Source organism: Vombatus ursinus, unplaced genomic scaffold (genome assembly GCF_900497805.2).
Source record: "Vombatus ursinus unplaced genomic scaffold, bare-nosed wombat genome assembly UNPS02014810.1, whole genome shotgun sequence".
Classification (NCBI taxonomy): domain Eukaryota; kingdom Metazoa; phylum Chordata; class Mammalia; order Diprotodontia; family Vombatidae; genus Vombatus; species Vombatus ursinus.
Window position 1 is genome coordinate 3648445 of NW_020954588.1, and position 18006 is coordinate 3666450.

Genomic DNA, 18006 nt, shown 5'->3' on the forward strand with positions numbered 1-18006 from the left:
ATTGCAAATAGCTTGCTGGTTGATCTTCCTGCCTCAGGTCTCCCCATTCTAATCTATATTCCACTGAGTTCTCATATTGATCTTCTTAATACATAGGCTTGACCCTATCACCACCCATCCCCTCACCCCCTACCCTCTATTCAATCAACTCCAGTTTCTCCTTGTCACTTCCAGGAACAAATACCAAATCCTCTTACACTTTGAAAACCCTTAGTAACCTGACCCTTCTACCTTTCTGGTCTTCATATACACCTACACCCCTTACTGACCTCTGAAGTGACACTGGCCTCCTTGTTGTTCATACAAGACACTTTATTTTCTGACTGTAGGCATTTTCTCTGGCTGTCCCTTTCCTATAGTTCTCTCTCTTCATGTCTGCCTCCTGGCTCCTGGCTTCCTTCAAGTCCCAGCTAAACTCCTTTCTTCTACAGGAAGGTTTTCCTGATCCTACTTAATACCATTGCCTTTCCTCTGCTCCTAGCCCTATTGGTGAGATCTTAAAGATTTGCTACAATATCCTGGAACATTTTAATGTTGGCTTTCCAGGATATTCTGTTACTCCTTTCTCCCGTGTAGTGAAAACAAGGGGACCATATCTAATATGAACCATCAGATTTCTGATACAGATATAAAGTGAATATTTTTGGTGGTAATGGCAGTACCACCTTTGGCACTGAGGAGATGCTTGTCTAGCATTTTAGCAACCTGAAAGTTAAAACATTTCTTCCATAGAGTCATTCTCCTGCTCAAAAATGATTAGTGGTTCCTCATTACATTTATAGGGTACAGTCTTCATTCAGAGTTCATACAAAGGCATTTTAATTTACACCCCTGTAGAAATTTGGCCCTAGTCTTAACTTTACATTTTTATCCAATGCCTCTTTTCTAACTGAAGACCTATGAAAATGACTCCCCACACCACCTTTTGTTTACCCCCAACATTTTGTGGTCCTTGACTAGTATGGCAGCTCTCTTTTGTACCTTCTACCCCACAAATTCAGATCTTACCTAGTTTTTATTACTAACTTAAATACCACTTCCACTTTGAGCCAAAGTACTGTCTTTCTCCTCTGAATTCCCATCGCATCAGAATTACAGAATTTCAGAGTCTGAAGGCACCTCAGTACCTATCTAGTCCAACCCATGCCTTTACAACATGCCTGAAAAGTGGCCATCCAGTCTCTGCCAGGAGATCTGTAACCTCCAAAGATAGCCTATTCCACTTTTTGATAGTTCTTAATGTTTGGAGGTTGTTTCTTATATTAAATCTTATTTCATCACTGTTGTGCGGTCTGGAGCCAATAAGAATAAAATCAGTTAGCTAGTAAACAAACATTTTTTAAGTTCTTACTATATGTGCTAATCGCTACATTAAGTGCTAGGAGTACAAAGAAAAAACAAATATATCCTCTGTGTTTGAGCTTATGATCTCATATGGCAATCCTTCAAATACTTGAAGAACAGCTATCAAGAGAATTTCTACCCCTCCGAAAGTCTTTTCTTTTCTTGACTAAACATCCCTAGTTCCTTCATGTGATCCTCATATGACATGACTTCAAGTCTTTTCATCATTCTGGTTGCTTTCTGTTGACTATTCTCCATCGTATTGAATCATAAGATCATAATCATTAGCCTTCCTAAAATGTAGTGCACAGAAACTGACTATAAACTCCAAACATGTGATTTGACCGGGACATAATGTGGTGGATTGTACCTCTTTAGTTTTAGAAACTTCAAGAGTGTAGGGGGCACCTTATTAATTTATGATGGGTCAATCATATTACTTGGGGGATTTTTAAAATAATACTTATTGCTTCTTTGTATGTATTCTTTAAATAGAATATTTAGTTGGTCTGTTGAGAGAGATCTTGGTAAATTATTGGAATTGTAGTGATGGATTTGTAGTGATGGATTACCATTAATGGTAAAGAAATGAAGGTTAGATTTCATATCCTTAACGTGTCTCTTATGTAAAGACTCTATTTTAGCATTATCTGCTTTTATAGTATGTATTTGTTTTCAATAACTAACCTAGAACTAATTTATAACATTATCTAAAAGCAGTTTTGGAGGTAAAAATAGAATTTTTAGAAAGAATATTTAAATATAATATAACTAAAATGTTTTTAGCTAAAATGTTATAAATTTTTTTGCAGATGTTTAGATAGTTTTGTACTACATACTTTTGCTACAAATCAAGGATAACTACCACCTCATGTAGAGATTAGCTGACTAATATTATTGTTAGCCAGAGGATCAGAGGGCCAGTTGACATTTATAAGTTTTGCAAAGCACTTGTCATGTAATTTTTTGTTTGATCCTATGGATATTCTGTGAGTGATCTAGATATTTCAGGTATTTTCCCCATCTTATAGATGAGAAACTGAGGCTCAGAAAGATTAAGTGACTTCCTCACAGACACGCAGCCGGCATGTCAGGTGGGATTGAAACCCAAGAATTCCCTGATTCCAAGTCTAAGGGGTTTCTTTTTGTTTGTTTTTTTAAACCATATTGTGGGTAGGGTGTTTTTTTCTTTGTTTTGTTGTTATTTTGTTCTTCTAAGCTTTAATTGGAAGAAAATGGGTAAAACTCAAAGGTCTATTTTCTTTCTACACCTGTGATTCTGTGACTTTTGACTATATTTTATTTTATTCTGAAATGTCTGTTGGCTTAGAGATTGTAACTAAGCAGCTTAGGAACCACTACATACATATTTGCTTTGTGTACTTAATTTAGCTTTGAAAATAGAGTTTACCTGAATGCTTTAATTAAATCTGAATCGCTGCCTCCCAGAGTGGGGGATTAATTCCAAGAATCAGAGACTGAAGATGAGCAAAGGCTGTGAGATATGGGGGAAATTAGGATTGAGAACAAGAAGGGAATCAGGGTAAAATAAGACTGGAAGGGTAGATTTGAATTAGTTACGTCTGGAAAGGTAGTTAGGTTTAGATGGGAAGGGGATTTATAGGGTAGAGTAGGTTAACATGCCCTTTTCTGTTACAATAGGGAAATGAGGATTAGGGAAACAGTGATCTAGTGGATGATTGTGGAGGTGGCTTAAAAATGTGGTTTTTAATTAGTTAGGTGGTTGGATTTAGGATGCCAGCAGTTGGAAAAGTCTAGTAAATAGTTACAAATAGGGGATTTGAGCCTTGGATAAACAGGGCCTGTGAAAGAAATTTAGGCATCCTTCCTATACCAGTTAGAGCAAATGCTAAGGCAGTTAGCATAGGAAGAAAAGCTAAAGATGAGATGATACTGAACAGTTGCAAGAACTTTAAAGTGACGTGTTCAAATGAGATTTATGCGATGTAAAAAAGAAAAAGATATTGACATTGATTTTTTTCCCCCCTATTTCCTGAAGAAATGCTGTTGATACAAAAAACCCATCACAATGAGAGACCAAAAGAGCCCAGAAACTGCTGTAGTCAGCAAACAATTGTCTCCTGGCCCTGTAGAGAGAGATGATAGCCCAGGACAACACTGGTTTAGAATATAACCTCATTTGTAAAACAGCGGAAAAGGGCAGGGCAAGATTATCAGTATCACCTTTGAAAACAAAAAAGCTATAAAAGCAAAGTTTGTAGAAAGTTTAGCATGAAATCGAAATAAGCCAACTCATCCCAAGAATGTTCACAAAAGAAACTAACAAAAGGGACAACAAGACACAAAATGAAAAAAAGTGTCAGTACTACTACATGAATTTTCATCATCAGTGACAGAGAAAGGAGCTATATTTGTATGGCAGCACCCCAGGCCTGGGAGTGCTACCTACTGAAGTCGATAAATTTGTGAAGACTGGCAGAATCCAGATGAAGCACATGCACTCTGGAGGAGAGCAATGCTGGAAACAGCGTGATCTTTAAAGGTCTGAGACATTACTTTACAAGGTATTTCAGGGAATGGTAATTACTAAAAAGGGGGGTGGGTGGGAATCAAAGATGATAAAATACTGTCTGCCCCAGAAAAAGCAACATCAGTAATTACCAATCTGTATGTTTACTTTCTTTTTCATCTTCATAAAGTCTTTATGAAAATGACCTACATTTCATTTTGAGCTTAGTCACAGATTTTTACAAATAGCTGACCACATCTTTACAGTCACATAATTGACTAAACAGTACAAGAAAGACATCATCATATGCATGAGACTTACTGCCGCGTTTTGCATCATAGATAATTTACTAGGTATTTACTGTGTGCACACACTGTACTAAAACCTAGTAACACAGATAACGAGCAAACAAAATGGTCCTTGGCCTTGAAGAGCTTGCATTCAGTGCTGGTAGAGTTGGGGTGGAGCATGTTCCCTGGGGATTGGTATGGAAATGCCCAGGAAGTAGAGTGGGCCCCTGATAAGAAACGCAGACACTGACTGATCCAAGCCTAAGGACTTGGAGGCACAGGGGTGAGGATGGAGGTGGAAGTAATAGAAAGGTTTAGGAAATGAGTCAAATGCTTTTTTGTAATCATTACAAACTTAACTCAGCAGGATCTTGTATTCTCCATACCTTTCAGTGTAAGACCTTTAAAGATGTGGTCTGCTAAAAAAATCATTTGTGGTTGTAACCTTTTTATATTTTCTTCAAGATGCCATCAATAACATTTAGATCAGTCTCAGGAAGATTTGATGAGATGAGTCAGTAGTTATTGATGATAGAATTATGGTTTTAGCACTAGAAGGAACCTTAAAGGTCTAGTCTCTGTCACTTTTTTTTGGATATTAATATCATCCTTGGTCCTACAGTACTTTCAGTATTATGTTACCTCCAGCACAGATTTCCTTGGTGTGTTTATTGTATGGCCTACCATTTTTTAAAATTTCATTGTCAGTGCCATTTCAGTTTTATTCTGTAATTCATTAGAGACTGAAGTGTTAGTGGAAACACCAGATTTGGACCCTACTATTAATGATGAATCATTAAAGAAATGTTTTTTTTTTCTTCCTTCTTCTATTTGTTGTCCTCTGAGTTTAATGCTCTTTGAATGATGTGGTTTTTTCCCAAGCCTTCCTGTTTTTCATTATCCAGTACTTTTCTATTTTATGATGTGCTAGTACTTAAAATCTTTTATCATCTTCCTCTATAGTATTTTGCAAATGAATTTGTGTTTTAACTGTTGACTTTAATGTAACTTTGCATTAAATTACTGGGAATCAAACATATATGGTGCCTGGTGTTTTTTGTTGTTGTTTTGTTGTTGTTTGTTTGTTTCTTTGTTTTTTGGGCAAGGCAATTGGGGTTAAGTGAATTGCCCAGGGTCACAGCTAGTAAGTGTTAAGTGTCTGGTCTGAGACCACATTTGAACTCAAGTTCTCTTTACTCCAGGGCTGGTGCTCTATCTGCTGCACCACCTAGCTGCCTCTGGTCCCTGGTTTTGGAAAATCTTTTTGAATTCTTTGTAGAATTTCTACATCATTTTGGTTTATACATTCAAATAATTCCATCATACCCTATAATAGATGTTGATACTTAAGTTGTAGTTATGGTTATTATATCTTTGCATTCTTTGATTTTTGAACATTGAGGGTATTAATAATTTTAATATTTAAAAATAATGTGGACTAAGTAAGATGTAACAAGGTTTGTTTGCTGGCATAAGTCAAATCATCTATGTTAAGTGCTAATATGATATATAATACCAAATTCTAATCTTTCTTGTCCATTTCTGCACATCCTTCTCCTTACTTCTCCCCATGAAGTTAATGTTTTTCTGGGTTTATTTAGCTGCTTAGAACAGAAACAAATTTTCTACTCAGCTAAGAAACTAGTAGTTTCACCATAGCCACATAACTTAACCTCTCATTTCTTCAGTTTATGTATCTATTTAAAAAGAAGTTGGATTATTTAAGTTTAATTGTAGCTTCTAGTATCTCAGTTATGTGATTCTAGTAATTTGTTAGCTTGGTATTGAGTAAATATTTGTTAATTGAGAGTTGGGAGTTAAAATCATAGAACTTTAAAGCTGGGAAGGATCTTGAAAACACTTGACCCAAGACCTTTGTGCCCAGTAAGGTATTACCCTGTTTTATAGAGCAGGCCTGTACAGCGGCCCACCAAAGGATTTCTGGTGGCTGTCATGTGACCAGCAACAACCAACCATTGTCAGTCTGTCTGTAGTTGAATCTACAGCTCATAGAAGACTTAGCCTATTTTAATTTTGGCCACTATCTACTGCCTAGTTGTTCAGGTCTGTTATAGAGAAAGGTTATGAGGCCTAGATTTTTTGAAATAAAAATTTTATTGATGGTTTTTTTTTTTTTGCATCACCAAAATGCCCTCTAATATCCCTCTCTCTCCCAGAGAGCCATCCCAATTAACAAATAATATTTTTGATGACAAAAAATGAAAATCAGAAAAAAAAAACTGATCAATCCATTGAAAAAGTTTAAAAATAGATGCAGTGAATCTCACTTGTTGATCTCTCATCTCTGTAAAGGAGTGAGGTAGGGATGTCTTTTATATTGCTTCTTTGGAGCCATATTTGCTTTTTGTGATTTGTTAAATTCCCTTTTTTTTTAAATTGGTGGTGGTTGTAGTTCTTTTTATTTTCTTTACACTGTTTCATGGTTTTGTTTACTTAACTCTGTATCAGTTCGTGTAGAATTTTCCATGCTTCTCTGTATTCATTATAGTCTTCATTTCTTAAAGCACATTAGTAGTCCATTAGGTTCATGTACCACAATTTATTTAGTCATTCCCCCAAAGGATGGGAATCTGTTTCAAATTTTTGCTGTTACAAAATGTATTACTGAAATACTTTGTATATGGTATAGTACATAGGGAGATTTTCTTCTTGTCAGTTACTATAAAGATAAGTAGTGGAATCTCTTGGTCAGAGGAGCTGGACATTTTAGTCACTTTATTTACATAATTCCAAACTATTTTCTAAAATGTTTGCAACATTGGTTCATAGCTCCACCAACAGTGCACTAGTGTCCATGTCATCCCAGAAGACCTCTAACATGGACCATTTTGATGTCTTTACCTATTTTTTCAGGGTGTACAGGGTATAACCTCAGGGCTTTCAATTTGCCTTTCTCTTATTATTAAACTGTTGGTAGCCTTCTTTCATGCGGTTGAAATTCTTCTGAGAACTATTTGTTTATATGCTTTGGCCACTTCTCTACTGAGGAATGACTTTTAGTATATGTGTTTATGTATGTGTGTGAGCAGGATGAAAGAATGAGCACTTCAGAATATTCAAAATCTCATCAGTTTCCAGTGGATAATGTACATTTAAGATTATGTTATAATATAAGAAATGTAGTTCTTCAGGTATTTAGAATGTTTGATTTATAACATTTATTATTCCCCCTGTGAAATTTTACCAATAAAAATACTATATTTTTCTTTTCGCAGGTGTGTAAACAAATTTGGCTAGGATTATTTGATGATAGATCTTCAGCAATTCCAGACTTTAGGGATCCACAAAAAGTGAAAGAGTTTCTACAAGAAAAATATGAAAAGAAAAGATGGTAAGTGAATATTACTTTGCTACTTCAAATGATAAATGTGATTTCATCAGAGTGAATTCTTCCAGCTATGCCCAAATAGACAATTTCATGAGATGCTATGACTAATCTTTTGATGATGAACCTTTCTGAACTAGATGTTGAGAATAAACACATGTTTTCACGTCCATCGCTGGGTTCAAACTTGAAACCTTTCATTTTGGATGGGAATAGTCAGAGTTTGAACCTCATTTATATCACCTAGAAGAATACAGGCTTATCTTGATGCCATGGTGAGGCATCAAAATAGGACTTAAGTGGAAATTAAAACTAAGGAAGAACATCCTGAATTCTAAAAGAAATGAGATAATGTAAGTAAAATAATCTTAAAGCAACATATAATTGTTAGATAGTATTTTAAAAGAAATGAGTTTGCATTGCTTTTCTCCAAAGATGGTAGCATGGCCCTTGTCAGCTGTTGTAGCAGATGACTACTACTTCTGTAGGCTCCTTGCTCTTGAAGTCTAGAACTTACTCTTTGCCCCTAGCCAAAAGAGTTGTTTCTTCCTTTTAGCTTTAGATAAACTGTATCCTTTTTGGATCTACTTTCCAGGATCTGTCTTTTTGCTTCATACTTCCTACCTACTCCAGTGTTCCTCCTCTTAGAATTGTTAAAGGTTTCAAACATTATCTAGTCCAGCCCATTCATGAAGAAGGAATCCTTGCTATAGGATCCCCAACAAGTGGTCATTCAGGCTCACTTTGAAGACCTTCAGAGATGGGGAGCTCATTACCTACCCTAGAAACCATTTCATATTTATCCAGTTTTGATTTTTAGGTAATATTTTCCTTATATCAGGCTGAAATCTCTCTCTCTGTACTTCCACCCATTGGTCCTGGGTCTACTTTCTAGGGCCAAGAACAGCATGAGTTATCATTCTTTTATATGACAGCTCTTCACATGTACTTGAAGATTACTAGAATGTCTCCCTAAGTTTTTTCTTCTTTAGGTTGCTTCCTCCATTCTTTAATTGAGCCTGGTATGATATTGTAATCTCTTTCCTTCCTTTTTCCTACATATATACTTGGAGATTTCTCAGTATTCTTCACAAATATGGCCCAAACATGGTACATGGTGTGTGGTCTAACCAGGGTTGATGATCTTTCACATTTTGGAAACTGTACATCTGTTGATGCAGCCTTAGTTCATACTAGCTTTTTTTGGGGGGGGGGGGAATCTCTAACATTATCTTATTGACTTACTGAGCTTGCCTTCACTAGTCTTTTTCAGAGGGACTGTTTTTTAGGCATGTCTCTGAATGTTGTTCTGAAATTGATTTTTGACTACTCTTGCCCCAATGCAGAATTTTCTATTCCCATTAAACAGTATAAGCTCAGCTTGACATTTCAATCTGTTGAGGTCTTTTTGGATCACTATTTTGTCATCTAAGTTATTATTTATCTCTCTCATATTGCTGTTATCCTGAAGCATCTTTTTAATGTCTTCCAAGTTTATGTATAAAAACAATGAACAAAATAGAGTTAAGTACGCATCCCTTGGGTATTCACTGTTGACCTTCCTCCAGGTTTACATTATTAATATGTTCCTTCATTCAACTATCTCTGAATTGTTCTAACTGTATCAATTCAACCTATACCTGTTGTATCCCTCAAGGGTGCCATGAAAGACATTTCATGTCTTTTTGACATGAAATCTAGTTGTACTATATATATCTCTGTTATTTTCTGCACTATCAGTCTGGTGACACTGTCAAAAAAAGGGAAATGAAGTTAGCCTGGCATAACTTGTTCTGAATGAACCAGTGTTGGCTTGAAGTGACCATTGCTTCCCTTTCTAAATACTAAGGAAACTAACTCTTTAATAATGTATTCTACTATTTTAGGAGGAATAAACATCAAAATTTCCAGCTTGTGGTTTGAAGAATCCACAGTGTTTTCCTTTTTTTTTTTTTTAAACATTGAGCAACATTTTTGGCCATCTTTCCCTAAAACTGCTCCCATTCTGCATAGTTCTTCAGTGATTGACATTTATTGACTTAGTGTCAGCCATAGAATCTAACTGTTATGACTTTCCTCCTTTGTGATCTTTATTCTCTCAGTGCTCACCAGCTCCAGAATACTGATTTGGTGGTAGAAACCTGGGGAGTTACCAACAATTAAGGCCCTACTCAGATGCTTTATTGTGAAATGGAAATGATTCTTAGTCTTCAGAGACCCAGCCAGTAGAAGGCAAGCTTGAAGTAAAGCATACATAGCTAGTATTGTACTAGAAGCCTTTGGTAAAATCTGACAAAGTATACAAAGGTTCATCACCTTGGCAGGCCACTTGGTGATGAATTATTTGGTCATGTCAGACCCACCAAAGGAAAATACAAAGTGGGCCTCAGTTCAGCCTATGTGTCCCCTTTTTGCTTCTGTAGTGACAGTGTCAATATTGGGAAAAGAGGACAGAGAGTACTAAAAAACACATTTTAAAAGCCACCTGTAAATATTAACATAACTATTGTTGTTCTGAATATGAACTCCTTGTTCAGTGGACAGTCAACATACTATGGGAGGAACTGAATCTTATCAATCGTAACTTTCTTCTTTATAAATGAAGCAAAGGATCGCAGTACACTGAAAAGATTGCTGACAAACTCCCCTTTGAGGGACAAATAAAAGTTGTCAGAGTTGATTTTTAGCTTATTTCCAAAAGTAACAAGAAACATTTTTTAAAAAATTGTTTATCTTATATTGAAGTGCTCATAAGTATTTTCAAAAAGACCACCACGAAGAAGAAGAAATGGAAGATGGACAAAAAGCAGACATTAACTTAGACTGTTTTCATTTTTAAAGATATTTAGCAGATATAGCTCAATTGCTCCATTGAGGAAACCAAAGAACTTAGGAACTGCCTGAGCCAACAAACATTTGATTTCCTTACCACGCAGAGAGATAAGATACTGGTGGCAACACCATCAGTTTAGGATATAAACTCATTTATTAAATCTTTTGGAAGAAGATACTGGAAGATTATGAGCAGCACTGCCTCATTAAACGATGTGAAGCAGTGGAAGGAAAACCTTGCCTAGAGACCCCAAGTTAGTCAAATCATCCCAAAGACTTATGAGGATAATACAAGGAGGAGAACATCAGGCATATGGAAAATGGATAAGATTTGTAGTCATTTTTCTATCATTTGTTTTCCATTATTGACTTGAAGTAGGGCTGTCTTATTTGGACTCCTAACATCACCATCCTTTTTCTGTTTTCTGAGGAAGTAGAAATTCCAGTAAACAAAGATGGGAAGAGCAGCTGGACTAGACCTAGGCATATATGGAATAGATCTCTATAGAGGTACCACAGTTTTGAGGGTATGGAGGGCTTGCTTTTCCAAATATCTGAAAGATTGTGAGGATACTAAAGGCTTGGAAAAAATCTCAGATATTGTTTCTAAAAAAATGTTGAAGAAGAACATATTAATAGCTGTTGCCCTATATACTTAATTTCCTTTTTCTGTGAAATTTTAATGAAAATGTTGTATACATGTATTGTAGGCATTCTTGATGAAGGTATGAAAAGAGGACAGACAGGCTTTTGTAAAACATTCTTTAGCCATCATCCAGTTGACTTAAATATATAGTGAATATGAAGTCCCACAGTTCTTTGTAAAAAACATTTGATTGAATAGAACAAAACACTACTTTAATAACTTTCATCCAATATAGTGCTTTCCATGCATATGTCAGAATTATAGAAGATCCAATGACAGGGGGAAGGGGTACATGATTTTACTTGATGACCTTCTCGTTAATATCAAGTAAGACATAAAATATGGAGACATTTGCTCAACTAAGGTGTTTGCAAGTGTCATGGAAGGTGTCTAGCATAGAGTCCAGATGGAAGTAGGATTACTCCTAATGTTCCTCTTTGCCAGTGACATTGTGCTGATATCTTTAAGCACTGGAACATTTGCAGAGCTTCCAAAGTAAGCTCCAAAATCAATCAAAAGAGCGCATGGGAAAAATCAAGTGGATGAAGAATGGCTGTCATACAGACCATGATAAACAGTGAAATGGATGATACACAGAACTAGTCTTATCATTACTTGTATGTCAGGCAGACATTGCTCATGGACAGTGAGCTGCACCTAGAATTGAACTCTTTAGAAAACTCTGGCTCCACTTCTTTGTGGGGATTATCTTAGAGTTATTAACTTTACTAAAGATTCTGTCTGAAACAAAAACCAACCAATATCCTTCCCGTGTTGCTGCATGGCTGCTAGTCATTGAATACTACCGTCAGAAGAATTAAACTTACAGCAAAAAGGCAAATGGAAAGTGAGTGTATATGAGCTGTTATAGAAGTAGTGTAAAGGATGGTATCAGAGAAATGTGTAAAATGGGTAGGTTGAAGAAAGAGGGAAAAAACCCTGTAGATTGTCTCTTTGCACTGGTATAGAAGGGAGCGCACCTTTCCCTCCCCTGTTGTGCTCATGCGCACACACACACGCACACATGCTATGTAGTCAGGCCTCTGGAAGATTTGTGGGAGAACACTGACAAGAGTTGCACAGGGTAAGAATACATTGCATTGTGCACCAATGGAATGAATATTCAGGTGGATGAGATCATAGATCTGGCAAAGCATTTTAATTAAGGACAGGAAAAAAGATTTGCTTCTGAATAAAAAATGTACGTGATTGTCTTTTTTAAATGTGTGATTGCCTTTTGAGGATGTTCATAAACATATCAGAAAATGGAAGGTTCCTCAAAGCTTTAGGGTGGTTGGTAAATTCTTTTATGACTTTCTAGCATTTGACTCTACCTAGCACATGGTCAGTGCTTATGTTTCTTCATTTGTGTGACACATGACACAATAAAACCTTAATAACTTTTATTAATCACCCATTGTGTTCAGCTTGACCATTCACCAGACTTTTGGCTATTTGCAAACCTTAATTCTCAGAAAATAAAGATTTTCTACATTGGAGCTATTGTTAGTCAATAAGTACTTGTTAAACATTTTCCTTGTGCTCTGAATACATAAAGAGGTAAAAGCCAGTCCCTGCTCTCGAGGAACTTGCAGTCTAATGGAAGAAATAACAAGCAACAATTATATATAAATAAGGTATGTACAGGATGAAAAGAAAATAATTAACAAAGGAAATGCACCAGGATTAAGACGGTTTGGGAAAAGTTAAAATAAGAAGTGAGAACTCTGTTCCCAATACAGTTACAGAGGGCATATTTTCTGAGCTCAAACTACGGTTCCATTTTGTTTTCTGACCTCACAAGTGCAGACAAACTTTTAATATTTCAAAATCCATTTTAACCATGCAGTTGAGAAGCTTCTCTAACTAACCTTCAATTGAAGTGCTTAATCTGCAATGTAATGAAAAGGAAAATATCAAGAGAAGAACCTAATAGAATTCTATAAATGCCTCTCAAATGATGAATATACTAAATTAAAATCACTGGTATCCATAAATAAAATCCATAATAATATATCCATAAATAAAATCATTGATATTTGTATTTTTCAGTACTTCTTATTATGAAAAGACATCTTCAAAGATGAAACATGTAAAATTTTATTTTAGATCAGCATTAACAGATGAACATTTCTAATTGAACTTAAACCCAATCAAGCAAAATGTTATCGCCCCCAAAAACTTTGTTTTTCTCATTAACAGACTTGTATCGCAATTATACTCAGTTATTATTGTTATATTTTGAATTTTGTCATTAAAAATCAGTGGAAATTTGTTTTCTCTTTTGTTATATAAGTTCCTATATAATACCCTTTATTTTGCTTGTTGGCCCCCAAACCTTAAAATATTTATTATCTGACCCTTTAAGAAACTGACCTCTGCTCTAAGTCAAACAATAAAGGATTTTTTACATATGTACTGTACTGAGATACAAAGTCAAAAGTAAAATAATCAAGGATCTTACTTGCTTACTCTATGTGCTTGTTGTTATTCATTTGTTTCTGTCGTGTGAGACTCTTCATGACCCCATTTGGGATTTTCTTGGCAAAGATACTGGAGTGGTTTGCCATTTCCTTCTCAGGCTCATTTTACAGATAAGGAAACTAGGTCAAACAGCATAGGGTTAAGTGACTTGCCCAGGGTCATGTAGCTAGTAAGTGTCAAGTGTTTGGTTTGAGGTCAGATTTGAACTCAGATCCTCCTGACTTCAGGTGCTCTATCCACTGCACCACCTAGCTGCCCCTAGTGTGTATCTCTTAGTCCTCATTTGCCATATGACTAGCTTACCTCTTTTTCTGATCATATATTTCCTAGTTGATAAAAGTCATTGTTGGCAGCATAGAAGTACATAGTAAATAAAGTACTCTATGTGGAATCAAGAAGACCCAAGTCTAGATCCTGCCTCAGATGCAGCATTTTTAACTCTGAGCAAGTCATCTAACCCATCTGGGGCTTAATTTCCTCTTCTGTAAAATGAGGGGGTTGGTTGGAGTGTGTCCTTTAGGGTCCTTTTCAGTTCTAAATCCATAATCCTGTTGTTGGTACATACTATATGTTTTCCATTGCCTACTGTGCCACTTTTTTTTGATTTTCTGAAGATTGTGGAGTATGATGTGCCCTGAAATAACATCAACAGGAAATACTGGTTTTAAAAACATGGGGTTTTGTGTCAAAGATGCTGCAGTTTCCCAAATGCAGTCTAGCCTCCTGTCCAATCCTGGGCTTGGCTAATTGTCCATTTTTAGTTTCTATCCAAAGTTAAAACATACACACATACATACACGCACACGCGCGCGCGCACACACACACACACACGTTTGGCCAGTGACCATGAATCTCATTGAGGAAGCTGTGTATTATATTGTGGCTCATTGCAATCTGTACAATGTCACATGTACATAGAAGTATTTGGAGGAGTTCAGTGTAGGGAATCTGCACTGGAAAAAACTGTTTGGCAAGTATATAATCTTCCTTCTATGCTTGATTTTAATAGAAGACCACTGCACATAATTATGTTTGGAGTGCATATAGATGTTTATGTATGTACTATTTTGTACTGTTTTCTACACAATTCAGGCAGTTTTCCTAATTGATCATTTCTTAATCGGATAAGTATTCCCCCCTCCCCTTTCTCTTTCTCTCCCTCCCTCCTCCTTTCCTCCTTCCATCCCTTATAGAGGGCCTTTCAGTTGTCTTCTTGTAAGAAGTACCCTGTATCTGTCTTGGGTACTTGCTCAACTTGAGTCATCATCCTGTCTTCTTTCTCACTCCAGGATTATTGAAGTCTTGTCTCTTCCCAGGTCCTAGTGACTTAGTATTTCCTGTCCCTTGAAGAAGTGGAGCCACACCTTCCAACCTCTTCCCTCTTGTGTGCAACAGGCCCTTTATCACCTCTCTACTGCTGAAGTCAACTATCAGTCTCTAATCCCCCTTCCAATTCATGGCCAGCCCCCCCACCCATTTTGTATGTATATGTGTGTGTATACACACATATACGTACACATATGTGTATATATGTGTTGTTACAGCATATATGAAGACATTTTCTTGGTTTTTATTTTGAAAACAATTTTTCAGCTTGTTTTGGGGGGTCTCTGTGCTGCCTGTACAGCATTGATCTGCTCTATAGGTATCTTTTTGTTTAAAGAACAAAAACAAAAACAGAAAACTTCAAGAACAAAATAACAAACAAAGAATCTCCTAAATAGTCTCCAATTCCTTTTTCTCTTTTTGTTTCTTATTCCTTAGCCATATTTTCTAACACACTTTTTGCTTTCCTCTGCCATCTTTACATTGAAATCACTAAATCTAAGTATATATGTTGGCTTGGTTTGGAGGATCTTATTGATAAAATTTGTGATTTGTTACAAAGTAATGTGACATTTCAAAATCACACCTCATTATCACTGCAAGTCAATGTGAATAACCTTGAAGAATTGGAAAAAAGATTACATTGAAGATTTATTACACCATAGCAGGAAACTATACTAGTATGCATTGGAAATATTTTTTTGCCACAAAATTTTTCAGTGCATTTGGCTTTCTAGTTTTCTATTTCTGTGGAGTTTTTTTTTTTTTAAATGTTAGTTGGCTGCATCCATATACTTCTTAAGGAATGTTGGTTTGATTAAAGAAAGGTTGCTAAAAAAAAGCAAAAAAAAAAAAGCAAAACTTCTTTGGCAAGTCCACTTGTATTTTAATATTTGTGTAATCCTTAGCTTATTTTATTTGATTCAGTTATATAGAAACAACATTGCTTTGACTTGTGAATTTAAAAGATTGTCTGAATTCTAATACTTGATGTTTTGTTTAGGTATGTTCCTCCTGAACAAGCGAAAGTTGTGGCATCTGTCCATGCATCTATATCCGGGTCTTCAGCTAGTAGTACAAGCAGCACACCTGAGGTAAAACCACTTAAATCTCTCTTAGGAGAGACAGCACCAGCCCTGCACTTGAATAAGGGCACACCCAGCCAAGTGAGTAATCTTAAAGGAAATTTTTATGCTTTATTCTTTAAGGTTAAAATAAATGCCACAAATGAGAAATATTTATGACATGAACATCATTGTTTTTCCTATTATTGTTAATTAAATGATTACTAATGTTCATAGTATTAATGTCATAAGATTCAATTAAGCGATGCGATTGAAGGCCATCAAGTGTAGATGTTTTTAACTTTTTGTCCTTAAGTATAGGAGATACATACTCCTATCCAATTGCCTCAGAAATTTGTAGAAATATAATACAAATTTCATATAGCTATAGTAATTTTATTCTTATAAGAAACTTTAAAATATTATATGTTTTATTACCTTTTATGATTTCCACTATTCCTTAGTTGGTTAAGAATTCTCTCTTAAGTCATGGTTGTAAAGGTGCCTCCTTCCACTTTCTGAAATTTAAAAAAAGTGACCTTTTATATTTAGGCTGTGTATTTGAGGCTTGGTATATAGTGTAACATGCTTATCTAAATCTATTTTTTGTCAAACCTGCCTACTAGTTTTTAAGATATGTAGTGAACAGCATGAATGAAACATGGACACTACTATTCTCAATCTGTAGATGAGGACGTTACGCCTCAGGTTATTTAATTGATTTACCCAGGTAATTTTTTCTTTTTTTTTTTAAATTAAGTCATTTATTTATTTTTACTTTTCAACATTCATTTCCACAAGATTTTGAGTTCCAAATTTTCTCCCCATCTCTCCCCTCCCCTCACCCCAAGACAGTGTGCATTCTGAATACTTCTTCCCCTAATCTTCCCTCCCTTCTATCAACTTCCCCTTCTATTTTCCTGTAGGGCAGGATAGATGTCTATACCCCATTGTCTGTGTATCTTATTTCCCAGTTGCATGTAAAAACAATTTTTTAACATTTGTTTTTAAAGCTTTGGGATCCAAATTTTCTCCCTTCCTCCTTCCCCACCCTCCTTGAGAAGGCATGCAGCTTGGTACAGGTTATACTTGTGTAGTCATGCAAAACACTTCCATAGTCATGCTGTGGAAAACTAACTATATTTCCCTTTATCCTATCCCATTCCCTGTTTATTCTGTTCTGTCTTTTGACCCTGTCCCTACTCAGAAGTGTTTGCTTCTGATTATCCCCTCCCCCAATCTGCCCTCCTTTCTATCATCCCGATTCTTATCCCCTTCCCCCCTATTTTCCTATAGGGTAAGATAGATTTCCATACACAATTGAGTGTGTATGGTATTCCCTTCTTAAACTAAATCTGATGAAAATAAGATTCACTCATTCCCTCTCACCTGCCCCCACTTCCCCTTCACTGTAAAAGCTTTTTCTTGTCTGTTTTATGTGAGATAATTTACCCCATTGTACCTCTTCCCTTTCTCCTTCTCCCAGTATAGTCCTCTCTCATCCCTTAATTTTATTCTCCAGATATCATCCCTTCATCTTCAACTCACCCTGTGCCCTCTATCTATCTTTTTATCTATATATACATATTTTTTTTTTCCGCTTCAACTACCCTAATACTGATAAAGGTCTCATGAGTTACAATATCTTTCCATGTAAGAATATAAAGAGTTCAACTTTAATAAGTCTCTTAAGATTTCTCTTTCCTATTTACCTTTTCATGCTTCTCTTGAGTCTTGTATTTGAAAGTCAAATTTTCTATTCAGCTTTGGTCTTTCCATCAAGAATGCTTGAAAGTCCTCTATTTCACTGAATGTCCATTTTTCCCCTGAAGGATTATACTCAGTTTTGCTGGGTAGGTGATTCTTGGTTGTAATCCTATCTTCTTTGCCCTCTGGAATGTCATGTTCCAAGCCCTCCAATCCCTTAATGTAGAAGCTGCTAAATCTTCTATTATCCTGATTGTGTTTCTACCGTACTTGAATTGTTTCTTTCTGGCTGCTTGCAATATTTTGTCCTTGACTTGGGAACTCTGGAATTTGGGTATAATATTTCTAGGGATTTTCCTTTGGGGGATCTCTTTTAGGAGGTGATCAGTGGATTCTTTCCATTTCTATTTTACCATCTGGTTCTAGAATATCAGAGCAGTTTTCCTTGATAATTTCTTGAAAGATGATGTCTAGGC

General features: G+C 35.9%; 1 protein-coding gene across 2 annotated transcripts in view; it reads left to right on the forward strand.

Moving 5' to 3' along the window:
- Window positions 1-18006, forward strand: part of AGFG1 (ArfGAP with FG repeats 1) — a 99430-nt gene that overhangs the window by 52399 nt on the left and 29025 nt on the right. For both annotated transcript variants that reach the window (XM_027875942.1, XM_027875943.1), the window contains exons 3-4: window positions 7362-7477; window positions 15763-15925. In XM_027875942.1, coding sequence (XP_027731743.1) covers window positions 7362-7477; window positions 15763-15925 — 279 coding nt within the window. The remainder of the gene's footprint in view (window positions 1-7361; window positions 7478-15762; window positions 15926-18006) is intronic.